This window comes from Grammomys surdaster, unplaced genomic scaffold, assembly GCF_004785775.1.
Source record: "Grammomys surdaster isolate TR1022 unplaced genomic scaffold, NIH_TR_1.0 170, whole genome shotgun sequence".
Taxonomy (NCBI): Eukaryota; Metazoa; Chordata; class Mammalia; order Rodentia; family Muridae; genus Grammomys; species Grammomys surdaster.
The window spans coordinates 23,400,146-23,423,754 of record NW_021604618.1 but is presented as its reverse complement, the minus strand read 5'-3'; the positions used below and the strand labels follow the sequence as shown (position 1 = coordinate 23,423,754).

The 23,609-nt window shown below is 44.3% G+C and overlaps 1 protein-coding gene and 1 pseudogene across 3 annotated transcripts in view; one reads left to right on the top strand and one right to left on the bottom strand.

The window, feature by feature from the left end:
* Tgm5 (transglutaminase 5) overlaps nucleotides 1-16,065 on the top strand; it is a 36,953-nt gene extending 20,888 nt beyond the window's left edge. For 2 of the 3 annotated variants that reach the window (XM_028767071.1, XM_028767070.1), the window contains 7 exons: nucleotides 8,932-9,070; nucleotides 9,709-9,812; nucleotides 9,917-10,156; nucleotides 13,037-13,402; nucleotides 13,741-13,901; nucleotides 15,401-15,534; nucleotides 15,680-15,901. In XM_028767071.1, the coding sequence (XP_028622904.1) occupies nucleotides 8,932-9,070; nucleotides 9,709-9,812; nucleotides 9,917-10,156; nucleotides 13,037-13,402; nucleotides 13,741-13,901; nucleotides 15,401-15,534; nucleotides 15,680-15,833 (1,298 nt within the window). In that variant the 3' untranslated portion in view covers nucleotides 15,834-15,901. Of the gene's footprint in view, nucleotides 1-8,931; nucleotides 9,071-9,708; nucleotides 9,813-9,916; nucleotides 10,157-13,036; nucleotides 13,403-13,740; nucleotides 13,902-15,400; nucleotides 15,535-15,679 lie in introns of all 3 variants that reach the window. The other variant, XM_028767069.1, reaches the window with a different exon arrangement.
* On the bottom strand, nucleotides 10,591-12,442 carry LOC114620711 (annotated as a pseudogene).
* Nucleotides 16,066-23,609: the final 7,544 nt, after the last annotated feature.

Sequence of the window (23,609 nt, the reverse complement as noted above, 5' to 3'; positions counted from 1 at the left end):
TCTTTCTTTCTTTCTTTCTTTCTTTCTTTCTTTCTTTCTTTCTTTCTTCATTTTACTTGACACTGTTGCCCTAAGCCCTGGGAAGGTCCTCACAATTTAAATTTTTTTGCGATATTAAATAAATATTGTAGTTAAAGGAGTATCCATATAGTGAAAAAGCTAAAACCTTCAATTCCCTATAGAAAAAAAATGATTCTAAGTTCTAGAAACTTTCAAGTATTTTAAAATAGCAAGGTAGCATGAGTACATGATCTTTTTTATTTTTATACAAGCATGCACTAAAATCCTGTTCTTTTTCTTGTGTTAATACAATGAAGCCTTGTGAAATTTAAACCAAAGCCAATCGTTTTTTCTTTTCTTTTTTTTTCTAACTTTACTATATCTTTCTGGCAAAACAACTAAAATCATCTCTTAAAACTTTCTCCCTAAAATTATTTGAATCAAATCAGGAATTCTATAAAATCATTAATTCATCTAAACAGCATTCATTCATGAAAGTTCATGTTAGGAGCCGATTTCAAAGCAACCCCTGTTCTCACTCTTTTTTCTGAGTTCTGAGTCTCCAAGAAAGGACCTTGTCCACCAGCTTGATGCTTTATTTCTCCCAGACCTTTCTTTGATCGCTGTCTAGACTTGCACAATACCCTGGCTGGAACACTTACCTACCGTTATTTTCCATTGATTTCTGAGCATGGAAATGGTATGGAATGTTCCCTCGTAGTGCTGTTGGTAACACGTGACACTGATTTGGAAAGCTGTCTGGCACATAGCTTTACACAAGCATTAGCTGTCATAATTGGGATACTGTTCTAATCTTTGCATCTTGGGCTCCAGTGATTTGGCTGGATCATTAAAGATCTCTCCATCCATCTCCCAAACTTCAATTCCACATCCTCCCCACCTCCCTTCCCCCGCCTTGTTTTCTTCCTCTATTTCTTGAAGTATTTAGGGTTGCAGCTGGTCACATTCCTTACTTCACAGGTCCGCTTCCAGTCTCTCTTTTACAAACCATCGTTACCTTTTTCCTTTTATCCAATAACTCACATACATTGAGTCTCTACCCACAAAACGTCTTAATAAATTGCTCACTTCCAGTTTATGACCTTTAATTACCAGATAGTGGCCTCACTCCTAACCTGGAAGGAATGTTTTCCTTGATCATAAATTTGTTGCAAGCCTGCTTTCTTTTCTGAGTGCAGTTAGCCTGTGACATGTGGTCTGGGTGACAGGGCTCTATCTGCAGCTTTTATTCTGTAGTAGGCTTGAGCTTACTTGTATCAATTTAGGAGTTCTATAAAATTATTATCAGGAATTAGAAAATCATCAATTCAGCTACACAACATTACTACATGAAAGTACATCTTCATATTAATTCTGCAGAAGATCTGCCCAATAACATGGGCTGGTACTTGGGAATCATTAGGCTATGTAATAGTGACAGGAAAGGTATATCAGCAACAAGAAGCAATCCTGGGATAGTCTCTGAGATGCTCACCCATATCAGTCATGCAAAGCATTGTGGCATCTTCAGAAAACTCATTTGCTTGCTATAGACTTTCCTAGATGGCTTCTGACAATTATTGAACTGAATGTGTTTTACCCATTAAAGGCTTTTGCTGTGTATAGAATAAGGTTTTTGCATATCAATTTGAGCCTTTGGAGACTTCCTTTTAGTTTTGTTTTGATGGTTCTAGAACAGTCTTTATGTCTGTTCTAGTTTGTGCTAGTAGGTCATGACTGCTGAGAATGCTCCTAAAGGGTCCATGTAGCATGAGGCCTCCATTCGGTCACTTCACCTGGGCTTCTGAAACTTTGTTCCCACACTGAAAGGCCTCCTCTGCAGAGCGTGGGAGAACTCTCTTCAGATCTGTCTCTCTTCTGTCCTATGCTACCCCACAAGTTCTAGCCACCTTTGCTTCCCTGAACTGTGAGTTCATCCCTTGAAGTCTGGGGGCCACTTGGATCCATCCTCCTTGTCTTACAGCCTGGAAGCTGTTTGGAGGATGTGCCTCAGTTGGGATGTCTGATGTGTTTCTCATGATTGAATTATATGATTGCCTTCAGGAGAGGAAGACCAAAAAGTTAGAGCACCATTGTGATAACATCCACCAAGGGACCATGACACTCAACAGTTCTGTTGACCACTGTTAATGCTGACCTTGATACCCAATCTTGATGGTTTGCCTTTTGTAAGTACAAGGTGGCAGGAGTAGGATTACAACTTTTTCTGTACAATTTGTTTGCACAAACCAGCAATACAATATGTAACTACACATTAGGCCTGATTATTGTATCTTGTTTTGTCTCATTTAATCTAGAATAGATTTGTTTCTGAATATGTTGAAAGCCCTAAGACATTCTCCTGCAATACCCCACTTTTGTATTCACCTGAGGGCTTCACCATACTGTTGGTCGTCTTGTGCCTCTGTACTTTGTTTTGTCACCAGAAGTTAAGTGTCAAATTAAACAGTTTGGGCTCAGGGCTGTTCCTCTTCTAGTGCTGGTCACCAAATCTAGAGCTATACGCATGCTAAGCAGACATTATACCTGAGTTACAGCTGTGTCAAGAAGAGGCAGGTCCTTTGCAAGCAGACTTATAATTTTCCACGTGCTCAGAAGGGGCTGCAGTTTCTTTTAGGTATTGATATAGATGCCTGACTTCTGTGTGGACAGAGGGAACAGACATGAGCATGCTTACCATGAAAGTGTCTCTTTTACTGCTCAACACCATTCTTTTACATGGGTTGCCATTCTGTCTATAATCCATGTTATATAGGCCCATACTTTGTTCTCAACCTCTTAGAAGGTGATGTCCTCGGGTTCATGCTTGGTTTCCCCATAGTGTTCACCTGTATTTCTTGAATAGCAGAAGGAGCTCAATGATCATGATTTACTCTGAAATAGTCCATCTTCCTATCAAAAAATAATTTGGCGGGCTGAAGAGATGGCTCAGGGTTTAAGAGCATTTGGTGCTCTTACAGAGTTTGATTCTTAGCCCCATATGTTGAATCAAATCATCTTTAACTCCAGTTCCAGGGAATCCAAAGTATTCTTCTGGCCTCCTTGAGGACCAGACACAGATGTGATACACATCCATACATGAGGTTAAACAATGAAACACATAAAAAATTTTAAATTAAATTCTTAAATTTGAAAAAAAATAATTTGGGAAGTTGGAGAAATGGTGCAGCAGTTAAAAGTACTTACTGTATAGCCCTGAGGGTCAGAGTGTGGCTCCCAGTGCCCACATTAGAAGCCAGATATCTCCCATACACTCCTATGACCCCTGATCTGAGCAAACTTTGAGAAAAGAGGGTCACTGGGGCTTGTTAGCTTCCAGCCTAGCTGAGAAATGTGATCCCCAGGCTCAGAGAGAGACCCTGTCTTGAAAAATAGGCAGAGAGTGAGGACACTCAACACCCTTTCTAGACTCTACTCATGTGTACAAGCATGCATATGTACACACAGACTTACATGCATATAGGCACATAACGCACACTCGCATACACATACACAAACATGCACACATACACACACACTTAAACAAGGAAATAAAAATAGATATTTGGTAAGGTGTGGCCTTAATGCAAGTCTAGAAGGCTGAAGTAGTAACAAAAAATGGATTACATGCCGTTACATTTAATAGATACCATGAAGAGTTAAACATGCTGCAGCTTCACTTAATTAAGAGGTGAACACAGGAGGTGAACATTTAAGCTTGATACTTAGAAGCCAGTCAGGTAATAGACTCTATGGTAACAAAGCAAGCAATGATACACACAAACAAAAAGCCCAAACAAAACAACAGTAACAAGCTACTCAAAAATCCAGAATAAGTAAGGAGACAAATATGAATTTCTTCCATTCCCATTGTCAGTGAATGAGATTAGGTAAGTGAAGACCTCAAGACAGTGTTATCTGAAAGGCCAAAGCTGCACAATCACTGTGGTTATAAAAGATAGTTGACTATGTGAGGGAGGGGTTGGGAGTAGTATTTTACCATTTGGTAACTAAGCACATCCAGACAGAAAGAAAAGGTGACAAAGGGTGACATAAGTCATCACATGTAAGTAAAATCACTTCACTGCTTCATAGAAGCTTTAACTGAAACTCTCAGTAGTGCACAGAGTGTGCTGGAATATACTTTGGGAATTCTGAAGCCCCTTCCTAATTGAAACCTATCCACTTTTGCCCAGTTACCATTGTTGAGCATGCAGGCATGTGTGTGTATGCGCAAATGAATAAATGCCCATGTGGTCTCTCTTTTATAAGGGATTCATGTCCCACAACTTTGCCACTGAATCTCCTGAATGTCATGTCAGATCCTGAGTCAACTGATAGTCTGTAGGCAACATGTTCACAGACTGAAGGCAATTAATTTAACAGAAAGTGAACCAACATGGGTCTTGTTCATGACATTGTGTTAGGAATGAAGAAACACAATCGAAGTATCTGATGGAAGCCTCGATTTGAGGTTACTTGTAATCTGGCCAATGAGATAAGATAGAGATGGTAAATTACAGAGAGCTTAATCTAGTGCTAAAATGTGTAGGCGATTGGAATTCTGTTGACAGTGCACGTAGGAGGCTAACGTGACCCAGAGCAGTCAGAGAAACTTCAAAGATGAAGGCGTATTGAGATTACAGGTGCCTGGGGTGCCCCATGAGGTGGCAAGGGTGGAGCTTATAGTTAGAGCAAGGAAGGGATTAGGAAAACATGATCCCGAGTCCTGGCCTGATGCTCCTCTCCTTGTGATTTCACCTCTCCATGCTTCAAGTGTGTCATCTTGTGCTTCATGTTCTATATCAGCAAGTCTTCTTGCCAGCATGGTGGCTCACATCTATAATGCCAGTACTCAGGAGGCTGAGGCAGGAGGATCGCTGGAGGAGTAAGGTCAGCCTGGGCTATAGAGTCAGATTCTAGCTCAAAAGCAACTTTTCTATACCAACAAAAATGAAATAAAATAAGGAGGCAGAGCTGTAGCTTAGTGATAGAACACTTGCCCAGCACAAGTGAAACCCTGATTTGAATCTTGTGCCTATTTGGAGACCTCACTATTACTAAACATCTATAGTCAAACTGTCTTTTAGCCTTTCCAATATGCCTGTCTAACCAAGGACAACATCATTACTGTAGGTGTTGGCCATGAGGGCAAGCACAGTATAAGCATTTTCTCAGTTAATCCTCTCTAGGATCCTATGTTTTTCTCAGCTTTAATGACGACATACCTTAAGCTTAGGGAGGTGAGGTCATATGGCAAGGAGAGGAAAGACAGGCCAGGACTTGGACCCATAAAAGAAGCCCAGGGCTGCAGATCAGTGATGGAGCATGTGGCTAGTGTATATGAAACTCTGAGCTCAATCCCCAGCACTACAACAAGAAGAGGAGGAGGAGGAGGAAGGGAAGGAAGAAGATGAGGAAAATAGCCCTGGGTTTGTCTCCAGCACCACAAAGAGTAAAGATTGGATTTGGTGACACATATCTGTAAAATCAAGGCAACCCTAAAGAGCCTAAACTAAATTCTATAAGCAATAAAATATCCAATCTGAAAGTGTGAACACTTTCTAAGTTGATAACAGCATGTGTGTAAGCCTCTACAAACATTTGGTATTTTACTCAGTCAGAAGAAAAGGAAGAAGAAGAGGAAAAACTATTATTGCCCTTCTGTGGCTTCATTCTGTCTCACTGTAATAACCTGCCCTCCCTTCTCAGTCCTTTCATAGGCCATGATAAGTTCAAGCAAGAATGTGTCAGTGTAAATTCTTCACTGTGCTCTATAGACAGTTTGGTGCCCGGGTATATATAGCACAAAGCCATTGTGACAGTGTGTGTTCAAGTCAGAAATTATTAGAGTAGGCATCATCCTCTTACCTACCCATCAATCCATCCACCCATCCATCCATCCACTCACCCATCCACCCATCCATCCATCTATCCACCCACCCACCCATCACCCATCAACCCACCCATCCATCCACTCATCCATCCACCCATCCACCTATCCATTCACTCACCCACCCATCCATCCACCCACCCACCTATCCATTCACTCACCCACCCATCCATCCACCCACCCACCTATCCATTCACCCACCCACCCATCCATCCATTCGCCCACCAACCCATCCATCCTTCCATCTGTCCACCCATCCATCCGTCTACCTACCCATTCACCCATCCACCATCCATCCCTCCATTCATCCGCCTATCCATCTACTCATCTACCCACAATCCATCCATTCATCCACCTATCCATCCATCGATCGATCCATCCATCCATCCATCGATCCATCCATCTACCCACCCACCCACACATACATACAGCAAGCACTTGCACAATAGGCCTTGCCCTGTATTGTTGCTGGCTGTGCAATGGTAAAGATGAGTAACAATCTTTACCCTTAGGAAGGCAGACTCCTAAACAAATCATTACCAACCACGTGTTAGGGTGGGAAAGGGTCCATCAGGCTACAGCTACCAAGAGTTGATGTCATCACTGACACTTTGAGTATCCATGACTGGATTCATCAGTCAGAGCAGGAAAGGGAGGAGGCTGCTTTCTGGTCTTTGCCAGCTGCCCTGCCTTGGCATGTTCTCTTGCTGCAGTGAGTGGCATCTGCCTTTCTGACCACACTTTTAGCATACATGTGCCCACACAGCACTCCAGTCTTGCCACACTTCAATCTTGAGTTTCTTTCAGTGGCAACACCACTTGCTCTCTGAGAGTGTCCTGTGTAACCCCCATCTTCTACTCAGCTATCAGGACTGCCGACTGCTTGCCCTAGTTTGCCTATTTGTTTGTTTTGTTTTGTTTTGTTTTGGCTATGTTCAGATCTGCCACTCAAGGGAGAATTTAAGATTTCCTTTTGGGCTTCTCTCCTCCCCAAACCAAGTCACATTCATGTGTGACTCTCTTTCCTGACCTAGAGAGGCCTATGTCAACCTACTAAGAAGGAGCCTAGCCAAGACTGCTGGCTCAGACCTGTCATCTCAGCTGCCTCAGAGGCTGAAGCAGGATGACCACAGACTCAAGGCTTGCCAGGGTTACAGAATGAGTTTGAGGTCAACTTGAGTACTTTAACATGACACTGTCTCAATACTGAAACAGAAGAAGAAGCCTGAACTCAGTGATAAAGTAGTTGCCTACCATGTGCAAGACCCTGAGTTCAATCTCCAGCGCCACAAAAAAGAAATAATGAGAAAGGTTGTGTTGGGCTTAGTAGAACATAGCTGTAAACTCAAGGCCAGCCCAGGCTATGTAATAAGATGCTGTCTAAAAGCAAAAAAGGCCTAAACTAAAATCTATTTAAAAACTAGGTATACAAACTTTACAAATATCTGTTTTTTTTACTTAGTCATTGTTGCCTCTTGGAATCTGTCTCAAGGAATAAGAAGGGATTGATCTACAAAGATATCCATCACCTTTACTATAGGAAACATACTGGAAGCCCACTAAGTTTCAAAAAAACAAGCAGCACTAGAAACATAATATAGAAATACAGCAAAGATAAAATAACCTGAGAAGATGTGTGGGATGTGTAGAACCCTTGAGTGCTTGAACCATGAATATGCTACTGATGGGTGGGCTTAGAGATGAAGCCACAGCTTGAATGAGAGCCCTGTGTTTTGCTAGTTGTATGACTCAGCTCAAGGTAGCTCATCGTTCTTAGCCTCTGTCACCAGGATGAAAATAATTATAGCAGGTATTACCCAGAGTTCTCTTGAAGATAGTGAAGGTGAATCAGGCAGCATGTGGCCTCGCTGCTGGATACAAGCAATTATTATTAGTCCTGAGCTTGGCAGGTAAACACTGCTGGGCACCAGGGGACAGGCATCCTTAGAGTAATCAGTGCTGATCAGGGACGAGGGTTCATTTAAAGAGCACAGAATGGGGTTACAGCAGAAAACAGTAAAAGAAATTAGCTAGCTGAGGAAACGGGCACCCCTTGGGAATAATGACAACAATCTACCTCTTTCCAGGAATGTTTTGTATCAGGTACACATTCACTTTTCTAAGCCATGTTAAACAGACATCTTCTTTTTACTGCTTGATCTAGGATGCTTTTCTGGAGAGGTTTCTGACATAATACTGCCAAGAATAAAAGGGAACTCTAAGCCACAGGAACCCTTGCCTGACAATCCAATGATCTCCGCAATTATTCTCATGACAAAAAGAAGCAGAATCCCAGCTGTTTGAAAATGGAAGACTTGAGGCCAGGCCAGGAGTGAGGCAGAGTTAGGTCTCCGAGTCTTGCCAACAGAGAGATATTTCTGCCCCACCCTGCTGGCATAAACAACAGATATAACAACATGCCAGAGACTTCTCTTGGCTCCAACAAAGCTTGTCAGATCAGCCAGTAACCTAACCTTTACCATAGTCCTCCCTTGAGCTCAGGAAATGGGAAGAGATATGGAATTGCTATCCGCCCAAACACTTCCTATGTGGTCCTGCAGTTACCAAATGGATGCTTTCACTAGATCCACGAAGCCCACTGTATATTTTCAGGATTGACACTGGTAGTCTGTTGCAGTAATTCTCCAACACCAGTAAGCCCATGTAAAAAACACCCAACCCAATTATTGTATTTATAAGCTGTATGGCTAGATTGGGCAGATCTACCACTGCACTAATCTATTCCCCAGCTATGAGATCCTTTGCTACTTGCGGCTTCTCCAGGCCATGTGGTTCTGTTCCATCTTTCTTCCACCTCCTCTTCCTCTGTCCTTCTTCCTCTGTCGTCCCCTACCCTTCCTTAGAGCTTGTGATTGGATGGTGGAAGGGAAAGGTGGGACTGGTGGTTCACATGAAATCACCTGAGTACGTGGTCCTCTCCTTTTTGGGGGCAGCCTGTCTTAAGGAAGCAGAATTAACATCAGAATACAAAGAACACCAGGGCAATCCACAACAGTGGTCTCTCTGTCTTTCCACAGTGATGAGGTGCCTGGGGATCCCCACCCGTGTGATCACCAACTTTGACTCTGGCCATGACACCGATGGGAATCTGATCATTGATGAGTATTACGACAACACAGGCAGGATTTTGGACAACATGAAGAAGGACACTGTCTGGTGAGAGCTAACCTCTCAGTCTATTTATTAGACCACAGATTTGAGCCCAAACCACCACAAGTCGGAAGCAGGGCAGGACTGCACTCATAGCCTATGCCCCTTGCCCCATCCTCCTGGCTCCTATCCTGGGGCTGAAACAAAATAGAAAACAGCTATGGTTTTAGAATCCTCACATCATCAAAACTTGGACTGGGGTTGGGGGTCTCTCTTTGTCACCTCCTTCTTTTAATAGCCTAAGGGTCTGACTACACAGGCCTGATGTCTCACTTGTAGACATGGCGAAGACTAGGACTACAAGTCTATGAGACACACACGCTTGCAGGCATATACATATCCAGATAGACAGTGAGACAGAAAGTGAGGAAAGGGGCCATGAGGCCTCCTTTGAGAGAACCTAAAGGAGTTTTTAGTCAACTGGAAGCCTTCACTTAGTTCACACAATTAGGAGGGATGCTCTCTTCTGCAGGCAACTAGAGGTTCACAGGAGGAAGGTCTGTCACTTCTCCCAATAGATGCTTAAGCCCTGTGAGTCTTTCTGTGGCCAGTTCACTTGCTTATCCTTGGTCTAGAAAGAAAAGAAGCAGGGTAGCCTGTGCCTTCTCTGTGCTAACACTGACTACCCCTGGCTTCTTCCTCAGGAATTTCCATGTGTGGAATGAGTGCTGGATGGCACGAAAGGACCTCCCTCCTGGATATGGAGGTTGGCAGGTGCTCGATGCTACCCCCCAGGAAACCAGCAATGGTGAGTCTCCCACGAGAGAAGTCAGGGCCCACTCCCACAGAGCTGCCCCAGCCGCTGCGTGGCACATACTACCCACCAAAGATTTCCTTTCTGTTCTCCTTCAGGTCTCTACTGCTGTGGCCCTGCCTCTGTCAAAGCCATCAAAGAGGGAGAAGTTGATCTAAACTATGACACACGCTTTGCGTTTTCTATGGTGAATGCTGACTGCACGTCCTGGCTTGTCTATGGAGGAAAGGAGCAGAAACTTCACCAGGACACAACTACTGTTGGGAATTTTATCAGCACCAAAAGTATCCAGAGTGATGAGCGTGATGACATTACTGAGAGTTACAAGTATAAAGAAGGTACAGCTTTCCTGAGAGCCTAAGATCTAGGGTACCACCCTTGTCATAGTCTGGAGAGTCAGAGGGCATGGACAGAGAAAGACCCAGGTCCACAATCTCACTTTTCCAGTCCACCATTACCTCATGTCCTACAGGCCAGAGACCTCTCTCCAATATGTTCATACTTACTGGAGAGTTATTTACAGACATCCTGACAACAGAACAAATGTGAGTTCTTCCAGCTTCCCTCAAAATTCAGCCTCCAGCTGAAGATGGCAGTCAACTTAGTAAACTTTCTTTTATTGGCTTATTTCTACCAATAAGTTATTTAACCTATCCTCTAACTCATTGTATTTGCTTGGGTGCTCAGGAGACAGGCCAGACCACCAGCTAGCACTCACACTTATGTAGGGTCAAAGGGTGTTCACACTTGTGGGGCCAGCAGGGCCAGAGGGTTATGCTGAGGTGACAATCCTGTCAGGGGGTTCTGATCCAGCCAGCAAGGCCAAAGGAGAGACCATGTTGGTCAGGCGTAAATGTACTCCTGGAACAGTTACTGCTAGACTAATGTCTAGGAAGTCAGGTAAAGATCCAGCCATAAGGATCAGAATCAGGGTCTTAACTGCTGAGCTGTTGATATGGCCCCGTATGTATTTTGAAGCCAGGTGGTGTAATACCTACTACTTTGTATTTTTGTTCAAGATGGCTTTACCTATTCCTGGTACCTTATGGTTCATGTCAATTTTTTTTCTGTAGTTCAGTGAAAAATTCCATTTTATTTTGATAAGTAATATGTTGACTATATAGATCACTTTGGGTTATGTGGACATCTTTGGCCATTTGCTTGATTTTTACTATTTCACAGTTGTAGCAAACAAAGTATAAACAGGGCTTATTTTACATAAATATATTAACTGGATTTTTATCAAATGAATAGGGAATTCTATTTAAATAACCGTCTCCTCTTTTTGAACTTAGTACAGGAACAAACCACAGTGAATCTTGACACATCATCTAGGGGCCAGGTGGCAGGTTACAGATCACACACATACCATTGGGGGCCCTCATTCTCAGACCATAGGGTCTGATGGGACAGATATGATTCTGTCCCAGGAGAAGCAACGGGAGAGGAGAGGAAAGGGGGAACTAATTTCCAGAAATTAGCAATGCTCCCAGCTCTGCTTCTGACACCACCAACCCCTGGAATCTCAAAAGCAAAGGAAGGAACAAGAAAGGACAAGGGTAGCTGGAAAAGTGTGACTGAGGCCAAAGCCTGACTGAGATAGTGGCCTTCCAGGGCCACAGACAGCAGGAGAAGGAATGAGAGTATGGCCTGGAAGGGCCCTTGGGAGAGACATGACTAGTCTGATGAGTCCATGAGGTGGAGTACAAATCCACCACACTGAGTAGTCTCTGTAGTAAGAACTCAGCACTATGGGAACTTGGGAAGCTGGGAGGTATTCCTCAGAGTCCAGGAGCCCAGAGACTACCCTTAAGGGCCCTCCCTGGCCTCCCTGGGTTCTGGGTACAGTCCTACCAGAGGCCCACAAAATGGGAGTAAGAGGCAGGGAAGTGGACAATGTCTACTGGGCCTTCTTGTCTTCTGTGGGTGACAAGACGGAGGTGGAGGCTGCTCATGCACATGTAGACGTTATGTTGGTTGCCTGGGTTGTAATAGGCACTAGCAGCTATTTTTGTGCCCTTGGCCCCAGCTGCAGGAGTGGAGAGGATGTTGGGACCTCTGACTAGAGGTTCCACTGGCTCTGGATAGGCAGGGGATTTATGAATCCTATGACCCAATTCATCATGGGGGAGGGGGACTAGATATAATTCAGGCTGGGGGAAGTTGCGGGTATCCAGGGCACGTCCATTGGCTACCAACAGGAGAAAGGCATAGGCTCTTCTGGGCATGTTAGAGTACCCACCTGGGGCATCTGCCCTCTAAACTCAGTAGCACCCCATGCTGTAGAGGTCATCTTACAAAAAGGGGAGCCTTCCCAGCCCTGTCCTGGGTCATCACTATTCTCTTAATGACATTCCCATGGAACACTGGCTGCCTGATCTCATGGTCCTTCATCAGATAAAGCAGCATCATGAAGGACTGCATACTTCACATCAGAGAGAAAGATGACCCATTGAGGGATAAGGTAGATATAAAGTGGATGGTACCTCTTGGTCCCTTTGAAGGCTCTTTGCACATTCTTCATGCCGTTAAATGTAAGAGCCACATGGTCATAGGATATTAGAATACTCTTAGTGCTGCTTAGGGTCACTCCCACACTCTGAGTGATTCTTGTTGAACATCATAGTCTCTGACTGGGGTCTTAGTGTGGGTATTAGCAATACTGATTCTTCCAGCCCATGTTCATGGAATACTTTCCCACCTTTTGTATTCTTTTCCATTTCTTTCATAAGTATTTTATGATTTCCTTTATAGAAGTTTTTTACTTCTTTGATTAAATTCATTCTTGAGTATTGTTTTCTTCTCAAGGGACTAGATAAAAATTAGAATGCTTTCTTAATTTCTGTTCTAATAATTGACTATTAGCAGATAGCAGTGCAGGTGACTTTTTAAAGATTTATTTTATTTTTATTTATGTGTATGCATGTGCAAATGTATATGGGCATGTATGTGGCAGTTCCCTTGGAGGCAAAAAGCAAGCGTTCAGTCCCTTAGAGCTGGAGTTACAGGTGGTTGTGATCACCCTGACAGGGTGCTGGGAACTGAACTCTGGTCCTCTGTTTAGAGCAGCAAGTGTACTTAACTTCTAAGCCATTTTTCCAACCCCCCTGAAAATGGTTTTTGTAAGTTGATTTTGCATCATGTAATCTTGTTGATGGGGGTGCTGAGAATAGTATGTTCAGCCAAGGCGTAACTCCCGGGTTATCCTGTCCTTCTAGGTTCCCTTCAAGAGAGACAGGTGTTTCTAAAGGCTCTGCAGAAGCTACAGGCTGGGAGGTCTCAAGGGCCTCACCAAGCAAGCTCGAATCCCTTCAGCCCCATGCCACCAAGGCAGGACAGTGCCAGGAGCCCCGACACACCTTCCCTTCGACCCACTGATGTTCTCCAGGTCTCTCTGAAGTTTGAGCTTCTGGACTCACCCAAAATGGGCCAAGACATAAACTTTGTCCTGTTGGCTGTCAACATGTCACCTCAGTTCAAGGATCTCAAACTCAACTTGAGTGCCCAGTCTCTGTTGCACGACGGCAGCCCCCTGGCCCCATTCTGGCAGGACACAGCATTCATCACACTGTTCCCTGAAGAAGGTACATGCATAATTCTCCTCTAGCCCCTCCCTCTTCCTTTCCTACTTCTCTCTCCCTCCTTCCTTCCTCCTGCTGACCTGCTTTACTACCCCTGAGGAAAGTAGCCCGCTTATTGGTGAAAACCTGAGCTTTGGAGTCAACTAGATTTTGGCTGGGACCTCAGAATGACTAGACAACCTATGTTGTCTTTCTTAACTGCCACTTTTCTACTCCAAAAGGTTAGGTTCTACTTCAGCAAAACTTGATGCCCATCGTCCCCCTCTTCTCCATAGAAGAACCATCAGATCAAACCCTTTCTCAGCCATTCTCACTTCTCCCTCCTTGTCTTTACTCCCTAGAAAAGACCTACCCTTGCAAAATCCTCTACTCACAATACAGCCAGTATCTGTCAACAGACAAGCTAATCCGCATCAGTGCCCTGGGTGAAGAGAAGAACAGTCCTGAGAAAATCCTGGTGAACAAGATCATCACCTTGACTTTCCCTGGCATCATGATTAATGTAGGCAAAGAACGGTCTCTTACAAAAATGGTCCTGGGGTCCTGAGCTCTGGATAGGAGACAGCTGGGCCTGCTTAAGAGGACATCCCTTCTTTGCTTCTTATGGTTCCCCCGGAAGGGGGACAGCATTGAGGGGTCTTCATCTCCTGGTACTGCTGGAGGTCTTTTGTGGGGGTCCATGAGCTCAAGCCAGGGCTTTCTTCCTGGGTTGGCCTTCCAGGGGCAAACGAGGAAAGAGTCCAGATGACAGTAGCTCACTGGAGGGAAGTCCACCTTCAAGTCAGGTCAGATTTGATTTGTCATTTTCTGACCATGTGTCCTTGGGCAAACCCCCTGGGCCTCTGCTTCTTGAAGTGTCAAAAGAGAATAGATGACAGGGCCTCTGTGACCTGAGTGGGAAGGGGTTGGGCTCTTTCTCTGCAGTGCTGTGTCCAGGGTCTAACCCATCTCCTGGATTCCCACCAAGTGAGGCCATGAGCCCCCTTGACGGCAAGCACCTCACAGTCTCTAGTAGGCTTAAGCAGCATCTTAGCAAAGCGGCAAATGCATGTTGAGAGAGACAAGAAGAGATGGGAAAGGCCTTGTGTCTCTGGAAGCAGCAAAGTATGAGAAGGCAAATGTACAAGAAACCCAAGGTCAGGAAGAGCTAAGTGGAAAACTGTCATATAGGTTCCCCAGTGCCCTCTCCAGGCTGATAAAAGACTCTCCTAGTGTGCTTTCTGATGCGTAATAAAACACTGACCAAAGCCAACCAGGGAAGGAACTCACATAGAATCAGAACCAAGAAGGAGCGCTGCTTACCGGTTCACTCCCCATGGCTTGCTCATCTTCCTTTCTTCTACAATCAATTTTTTGGGTTATTTCTTCTTTATTTAATTTATGTATGTAAATACATTGTCACTGTTCTCAGACACACCAGAAGAGGGCATCAGATCCCATTACAGATGGTTGTGAGCCACCATGTGGTTGCTGGGAATTGAACTCAGGACCTCTGGAAGAGCAGTCAGTGCTCTTAACTGCTGAGCCATCTCTCCAGCCTCTTCTACAATCAGGAACACCTGCCTAGGAGTGGTACCTCTCACAGTGAACTAAGCTCTCACACATCAATCAAGAAAATGCCACCACAGATGTGCCCACAGGCCAATATGGTGAAGGCGACTCCTCAATTGATGTTCCCCCCTCTTCCTAGATAATGCTAACTTTAATCAAGTTGACAAACACCAGCCAGTCCAGGGACCAATGTCTCAGTGATGAACTTTGACCTTCTTGGTAGAAGGAGGATGGGATAGGGAGGCACCTTTATCAATGTATGCCATTAGGTACATGGATGGAAGCCTGAGAACGTTTCTTGTGTCTGTTTCTTCTTATTGCTTCAACTCAAAATAATCCTTAGGCCAAAGTGGCATACTTGGGATGGTTTATTCTGACACCTACAAACAGCACTATGCATTAGCACTCGGTGAACTGGGGGATGGTGACTAATCTCTGGTCTCTACTTAGGTTCTAGGAGCTGCCTTTGTGAATCAGCCACTCACCATCCAGGTGGTCTTTTCAAACCCGCTCTCAGAGCCGGTTGAGGACTGTGTGCTGACCTTGGAAGGAAGTGGCCTCTTTAGGAAGCAGCAGAGAGTTCTGTAAGTGCTGGGAGCACTCTGTCTTCCCTCTCACTGTACCCTGCCGCTAGCATTATCAGGCCCCTAGGCTGGACACAGGACTCTGGAAAACAGTCAGGAAGTGACAAGGAAAGCGGATTTCTGACATTCTCTGCTCTCTTTGCAGCATTGGAGTCCTCAAACCCCATCACAAAGCCAGCATCACTCTGAAGACTGTCCCTTTCAAGAGTGGCCAAAGGCAGATCCAAGCTAATCTCAGGAGCAATAGGTTTAAAGACATCAAGGGCTACAAGAACGTCTACGTAGACATTGGCTTATAAACTCTGAGACAGAGGCTGGAGAGTTGGCTCTGCGGTTGAAAGTGCTTGTTGCTTTTGCAAAGGACTTGGGTTCAATTTCCCAGAACCCACATGGTGGCTCACAATCATCTGTAACCCCAGTTTCAGGGGATCCAACCAGCATACATGGTACACATACATACATGCAGAAAAAAAAAAGACATTCATATACATTAAGTGAAAACAAATAAATCTAAAATTTTTTTAAAAATTTATTTAAATTTATTTTTAATTTAAATTTATTTAAAATAAACCATGAGATATGCCAGCAGTATGGATTTTAAAATGAAGACCTAACCAGATCATCAACATCAAGGGAGATACCAGAGATAGCGAGTTACCTGATCTGTTTACACAACTTGCTGGGACTCTTTGGCACCCAGGAATTCTACCTTACAGAAGTGTGATTTGGCACAGAGGTCAAGGGAAGACAGGCTTAGCAGCTCCCTACTGTTTTGCTGCTGTGATGATGTCACAGCATGGACATACTCGTTCCCTGCCTTCCCCTCATCCTTCACTTTCCCTTCAGAGCTCCCTACCGCCCTTCAGTTGCTAATGAGTTTCCTGTTGTTTCAAGATCTGAGACCATTCACTCATTCAAGTATTTATTGAGTGTCCAGAGTACAATACCACTCTGAGTATAGAGACAAGCAAAAGTCCTGGCATGCCGGAGCCCACATCCTAGGGGGAACATGGAAGATAGACACTGAATATCTCGACAGGTGCCCATCACAATGCAAAAGGCAAAGATCTCTGCTGAGGTTTCTTTTTTTTTCTTTTTTTCCCTTTTTTTTCTTTTTCTTTTTTTTTTTTTTTTTTTTTTTTGGTTTTTTTGAGACAGGGTTTCTTTGTGTAGCCCTGGCTGTCCTGGAACTCACTAGACCAGGCTAGCCTCGAACTCTCGAACTCAGAAATCCGCCTGCCTCTGCCTCCCAAGTGCTGGGATTAAAGGCGTGCGCCACCACTGCCCGGCCCTAAGGTTTCTTATACACATGTTTTGTCTCAGTTTCTTGACAAAAAGAGAGAAAAATAAAATCCTGGGAGCTCTCTTGCCCTGGCCTTCCCTTAACAAGGTCATTCTTCAGTCCTCTCAGTCCTAGGGTCTCTGTCCAACGCATTTGTGTCCTTACAGGTCTGTTGGCTGGAGGTCTGGAGGTAAAAGCCAATTGAATAATGCAATGAGGTAGATATTTGGTGGGAATGAAATAGCCTCCTGGTCCCAGCGTACGCTGAGGGTCACTCAAACCCTGCCCTCTTAGGATGCTAATACACACAGAACAACTTTGCACCTGCTTGTCCAGGACACTGCCAAAGAAAGGCACGGAGCTGCTGCCCTCCAGGCACTGGCTACTGTGACTAAGATGGATGCCCTAGTGAATGTTTAGACATAAAGAAGTTAACGACTTCCATTGTACATAAACAAAAGGGCCAATGTCATTAGTCAGAGGGAGAGAAGGGGTGTGGTGGGAATTATCTAGTAAGCTGACTGTCCTGTCGGAGAATCACCGGAGAACCAGGTGCTGGTGGCACCGCTGGAAGTAACCTACAATTATTTTATCCTATAATTATCACATGACAACAATAAGAAAGCATTTAAGGAAAACACCATGGAGAGGCACACCTGAGAGTCGGCCACCTCTGAAGTACTTGGAGTTTTCAGCCACCACATCCTCAGACTTGTCCATGAGTCTTGTTGTTAACGCCACATTCACTAGCTTGCTCAGCAAACAGTGGCTGAGTTTCTTCATCTAGGCACAAGCACTAAGACAGGCTGGCACTGAGTATACACGAGGAGCCAGAGCAGGCACACGAGGCGCTCAAGCACAGGCATTTGAACGATGTAAAAATATGTGGGAGATTTTTCTTACATTTATTTATTTATTTATTTATTTATTTATTTATTTATTTATTTAGTGTGTGTGGCCATGTGTGTGCACATGAGTGTCACAGCACGCATATGGCAGGCAGAGGACAACATGAGGGGGTTAGTTTTCTACTTCTACCACAGGACTCAAGTCATCAGGCTTGGCAGCAAGCACCCTTACCCATTAAGCCCTCTCACCTACCAAGGAAATTTTTAACAAAGAGTGCTGAGAACCATTATTGAGGTAACCAGGGTGTTGTGGGAACACAAAGAGGGTGAACCAGCTCAGTTCAAACTGTAGATTAAGAAAGCTTCCTGGCAGTGGTGGCACACATCTTTAATCCCAGCACTTGGGAGGCAGAGGCAGGTGGATTTCTGAGTTCGAGGCCAGCCTGGTCTACAGAGTGAGTTCCAGGACAGTCAGGGCTACACAGAGAAACCCTGTCTCAAAAACCAAAAAAAATAAAAAATAAAGAATAAAAAGAAAGCTTCCTGGGTGAGCTGGAGAGACCGCTCAGCATTTAAGAGCACTGACTGCTCTTCCAGAGGTCATGAGTTCAATTCCCAGCACCCACATGGTGGCTCACAACCATCTGTAATGGGATCCGATGCCCTTTTCTGGTGTGTTTAAAGACAGTGACAGTTTACTCACATACATAAAAATAAATAAATATTTAAAAAGAAAGAAAGAAAGGAAGGAAGGAAGGAAGGAAGGAAGGAAGGAAGGAAGGAAGGAAGGAAGGAAGGAGAAAAGAGAGAAAGCTTCTTGGAGGAAGTAACATATATTAGGAACTAAAATTCTAGGAGAAGATCAGAAAGCAATGAGGCTGGGTGAAGCAGCCAGGAACTGCAAACTGCTAGAGGATGGCTAGAGGTCAGAGTAGGAGGGAGCAACTAGCGGGAAACATATGGGCTGAGTGATAGGTGATGAAAGTCTTCAGGTAGCCGACTAAGAAACTGGAGCCAATGCTGTAGAAGGCTTGTTTCTTCTCCATCCTGGAGCCCAGTCCCTGCCTGCCATGTTAGGGCTTTGAGCAGATTCTTTGCAGCACTGAGCAGACTTCATGTGAGTTAACAAGCACTAAGGATAGGCGCCTTGGTCACCTGGAGTGGCTTGCAGTTCCCACCAGAGTCATTCATTTGAGACAAGGCCTTCCCTAACCACAAAGGGTGTTTTTTCATTGGTTCATTTAACGTTTATTGCATAACAGCCAGAGTGGGCACATGACTTATGCTGGGCAGATCAGGCTCTTCTCAGAGGGTGAGAGAAGAGAGAAACCTAACCCACAGCCCATGCTTCTCAACTGCAGAAGAGAGAGTGCACATCACTGCTCACTGCTGCCAGGACCCCTCAGCCGCCCTGGCTTCTACCTTCTCCTGGTTCTGAGCCCAATTTGCCTTTTACCTCAGTCAAGGATATCCTTCACTCTCTGTCATTTTGGGCTACGTTGACAGAAAATGGTTTCTGTTGCTCACAATCAAAAGACCGTATGGTTCAGAGAGACTAGGTGACTTCTTGAGTACATCAGCAAAGTCTGACTTCAGATGACCACTGTGCCATCCTACCCAGTACTTCTAGAGGTCTGCCCTTTGGTCCTAAAAATGTCTGCTAGTGCCATAAGCTGATCTAAAGTCCAAGAAAATAGTAGAGGCCCTGTTTCCCTCACATCATGAATAGCAAGAGAGTCTGAGACTGGCTGTGCGGGAGGGGCAGGTAGTGGCCTTGTTGCCTAGGCTCTGCTGCTCTCTGATCTTTGGCCTAATAAACCCATTTCCCAGCCTTTCTTCAGCAGGTGAGCACTCATATGTAACACCTCTGTACCAACTCTAAGGCTTTACCTTCTAGTATCCAGCTTAGAACTGGCTACTTTTCCCTAAGTACAGACAAAATAACTTGATTTTAAACTATTGTTATCAGAGAGCCAGAGTTCCTCTGCTTCCTCTAGGATGTGGCTTGGCTTTAACTGTATGAGAGCAAGGAGCTTCCTGAAGGAGGCAGGCCAGGAGCCTGGACTAGCCAGGGTGTCTAGGAACTGTTAAGACTGAGAACATGAGTGAATCTGTGGGCATGTGCGTGAGAGAGAGAGAGAGTTCTGGATTCAACATCAGGCTATGGATGATGCTAATTTACTCTACAGAATATTCTCTCTGCCAGTTTGAATGGGGGTGAAGCATTGATTTAAAACTGGTTTCTGGGCCTGAGATGCCTCTTGCAGAGGACCTGGGTTTGGTTCCCAGCACCCACATGTCAGCTCAGAACTAACTGCCTGTAACTCCAGATCTGATGCCCTCTTCTGACCTCCATGGGCACTGCACACACATCGTGCCCAGATTGTACATGCAGGCAAAACAGCCACACATAAAACAAATTAATTAATTAAAATACATCTTTTAAGTTATAAAATAAAATTGCTTTCTGTTTCCTGTTTACTGTTTTCTCCTGGAGTCCCGTTTTGGCCCCAGTCAAAGTCGTGAGGTGTCTACTGGGACCCTTCATCCTTGGAGCCTAGAACTCCACTTTTGTGAGGCTGCCAGATGATCTTGGATTCCCACACATTCACCTGCCAACCATGAATCAGCAAATGTCGATGGAAAGGTAGGAGCTGGGGTCAAGATCGTTTCTATGCACCCTCCTCCAAAGATCTTGACCCAGCCAGTCCTTGCTCCCATGATGACTTCAGCCTTTTATGTAGCTTTGCTAGTTCTCAACAGAAATGATTATAAAAGCCAGTCTGCTTAGTCCAGAAGCAGAAATCAGTAAGAAGTTTTTCAAAAAAGATGGAATAGAGAGCCTTTTCCATGGTGGACTGGATGCAAGTTCATGTGCTCCACAATGAGAGAGCTTTGACTTCAGTTTGAATCTAGGCTTTACCTTAAGCTGTGAGATGCTGGGGAAGCCTCAGCACCCAGCCTGTGGACAGCATGTGAGTGGCATGTAGATGGCATGATGACAGCATGTGGGTGGCATGTGAACTGCATGTGGGTAGCACATGGACAGCATGTAAACTTCATGTGGGCAGCAAATGAATGACATGTGGGTGACATGTGGATAGAATGTGGGTAGCATGTGGACAGCATGTGGGTGCCATGTGAATGGCATGCAGAGAGTATGTGGACAGCATGTGGACAGCAGGCTATGCTGTACCTCATTTAACCTCACCCATGGCTCTGTCTTGGGGTGCTTCCACTCCTTCACTGTTGGCATTACTCTGCATGTTCTTCTATCATGTCATGCATTATTATTAGCTGTCTTAAATTCTGGAACAAGGTAGCATATTAATTGACGGTTTTGTGAATTCATTCATTCACAAGTATGTATTCCCTATACTAACAAAATTGAGATAACTTATTTGGCTTACAAACTGAGGTTTAGATCATAAGAGATGATGTATGCCAACGTGCTTTGTAAAGCAAGTACTGGCATAGCTTACGTGAACCTGGGAGTCCTGCTGAAAGAAAATTTTGCCCTTTCTATTCTCATTAATACAACTTGTCAATTACCTTTCTTTTCAAATCTGTTCACATTTCCCTTCAACATTCCCTAATGAAGTCCTTGTCATCTTTCACCTGAACCATTACTAGATGTCTCTTATTGGTCAACTTCCTCTCTCTTAGCCCTCTAGACTAGTTTCTTTCCTTTTAGCTGGCATATGGCATTTTTAAATGCAAATATGACTTGGTGATGTTTGCTTTAAGTATGGTTTGATGGTCTCCCACTGCTCTGAGGATAAATACCGAACCCTCAAATGCATCCTGGACTTTTGCCTGCTTTCTGCATTAGCGATTCTGCATGTACTGTTCTATCTCCTCCCACAACACCCAGCTAGCCAGGGCCTGTTTATCCCCCCAGCTTTTCAGTTTCAGTACTACTCATGAGGAAGTCTCTCCTGACCTCCACTCCACAACTATTTCAAAGGCAGATTGGACTGACAAGCCCTTTCAGGAGCCTACAAGTGTCTGTCTCCCCCTGCTGGAACACAGGCTTCTAGGCACAGAAAAACCATTGATCTAATTTATGAGACTCTAATATAGTTTCTGGTGCATAAGAGTGGTCAAAATGTTCTCCCCCCCATAGTTGAATAAACAAATCCGTCTTTGGGACAGACCAGCTAGGGGACTGGTTTTCTGCAGAGGGCCAGGGAGTGGGAAGGTGTGGGTGTCACAGGTAGCAGGATGGACATTTTGGGTTACCCCCTCCTTCCTCTTCACATATTCCACCGTCCCTGGCTAAACCAAGCCACAGTGGCATCTGCCTTACCCCAGGCTCTTCTAAAAGTGACCCCCCCCCACGGAAACTTCCAAAGACTAGATATTGTGAGGGTCCCATGGGAATTCCACTACAGTAGATTGTCTTTGCTAAGTGGTTTGAAACGTAGAAGAAACCCCACAAAATGGAACAAGCCCACAACTCTGCCCATTGTCCACTCAGGTAGGAGGTCTCTATGGCGAATGTGGCTGTTTAGTAAGACCTTTCTTTCCCTGGCAAGTTTTGATTATTTTAATATTAATATATAAATACATGCTCATGGTACAAGGGTACAGAATGATGAAGAAAGCCTACTGCTGGGCACTGAATGTCCTTGTCCAAATTCAGGAACTTTCTAGAAATGCTCTGGGTAAATACAAGCAAACTCATACACATCCTCCCCACATATATCCTTATACAGAACACACACATATACTCCCACATATATCCTTATACAGAACACACACATATCCTCCCCACATATATCCCTTATACAGAACTCACACATATCCTCCCCACATATATCCCTTATACAGAACTCACACATATCCTCCCACATATATCCTTATACAGAACACACACATATCCTCCCACATATATCCTTATACAGAACACACACATATCCTCCCACATATATCCCTTATACAGAACTCACACATATCCTCCCCACATATATCTGTTATACAGAATTCACACATATCCTCCCCACATATATCCCTTATACAGAACTCACACATATCCTCCCCACATATATTCTTATACAGAACTCACACATATCCTCCCACATATATCCTTATACAGAACTCATACAAATCCTCCCACATATATTCCTTTATTCAGAACACACACATATCCTCCCCACATATATCCATTGTGGAGAGCTTTTGAGGCTGCTTGGCAGGAATTCGACATTGGCCAAGGACAAGGAAATGGGCTTTAGGCAGGAATCTGACATTGGGCCATGACAAGGAAGTAAGTTCAGGCAGGAATCTAATTTTAGGCTAAAACAGAGAAGTAAGTTCAGGCAGGAATCTAATTTTAGGCTAAAACAGAGAATTAAGTTCAGGCAGGAATCCAAGTCTTAGGCTAGAACAAAGAAGTAGGCCTCAGACATGAATATGACTGTGGGCTAGGACCGGGAAGTAGGTGCAGATATTTTTGTCATCCTGATGAGCCCTTAGAAACACTGATCATGAGAGTGATCATGAGGTGATCACGGGACTCTGTATATTGCCTTGTTTGTTCCTTGACTGTTTGTTTCTATTGTATTGTTGGTTCCTCAACCTAGAACTGACCTAAAAACTTGCATATAATTAAAAGGGCTTAAAAAGAAAAGTGGGAATAAACAAACCTGCCTCAGCCTTCAGCCTCAGAACTGGCTGGGGTCATGCTGCAATTTTGTCTAATTGTCTCTTTTCTTTTAATCCTCACTCTTGCGCTGGAGAACCTGTTGACTGACCGAGCAGGGTTGGTCAATCCATCCTTTATACAGAAGCAGCTTACACTGTTCATTGTCCCATGTCTCACTTTTTAAAATTAAAATGGCTTGAAAATTGTTCCATATCTGTTTACAGACAGTGGTTCCCTTCTGTTTACCAGACAATCTTATTTATGGATATTTAGGTTATTTTCCATTGTTTGCTTTTTA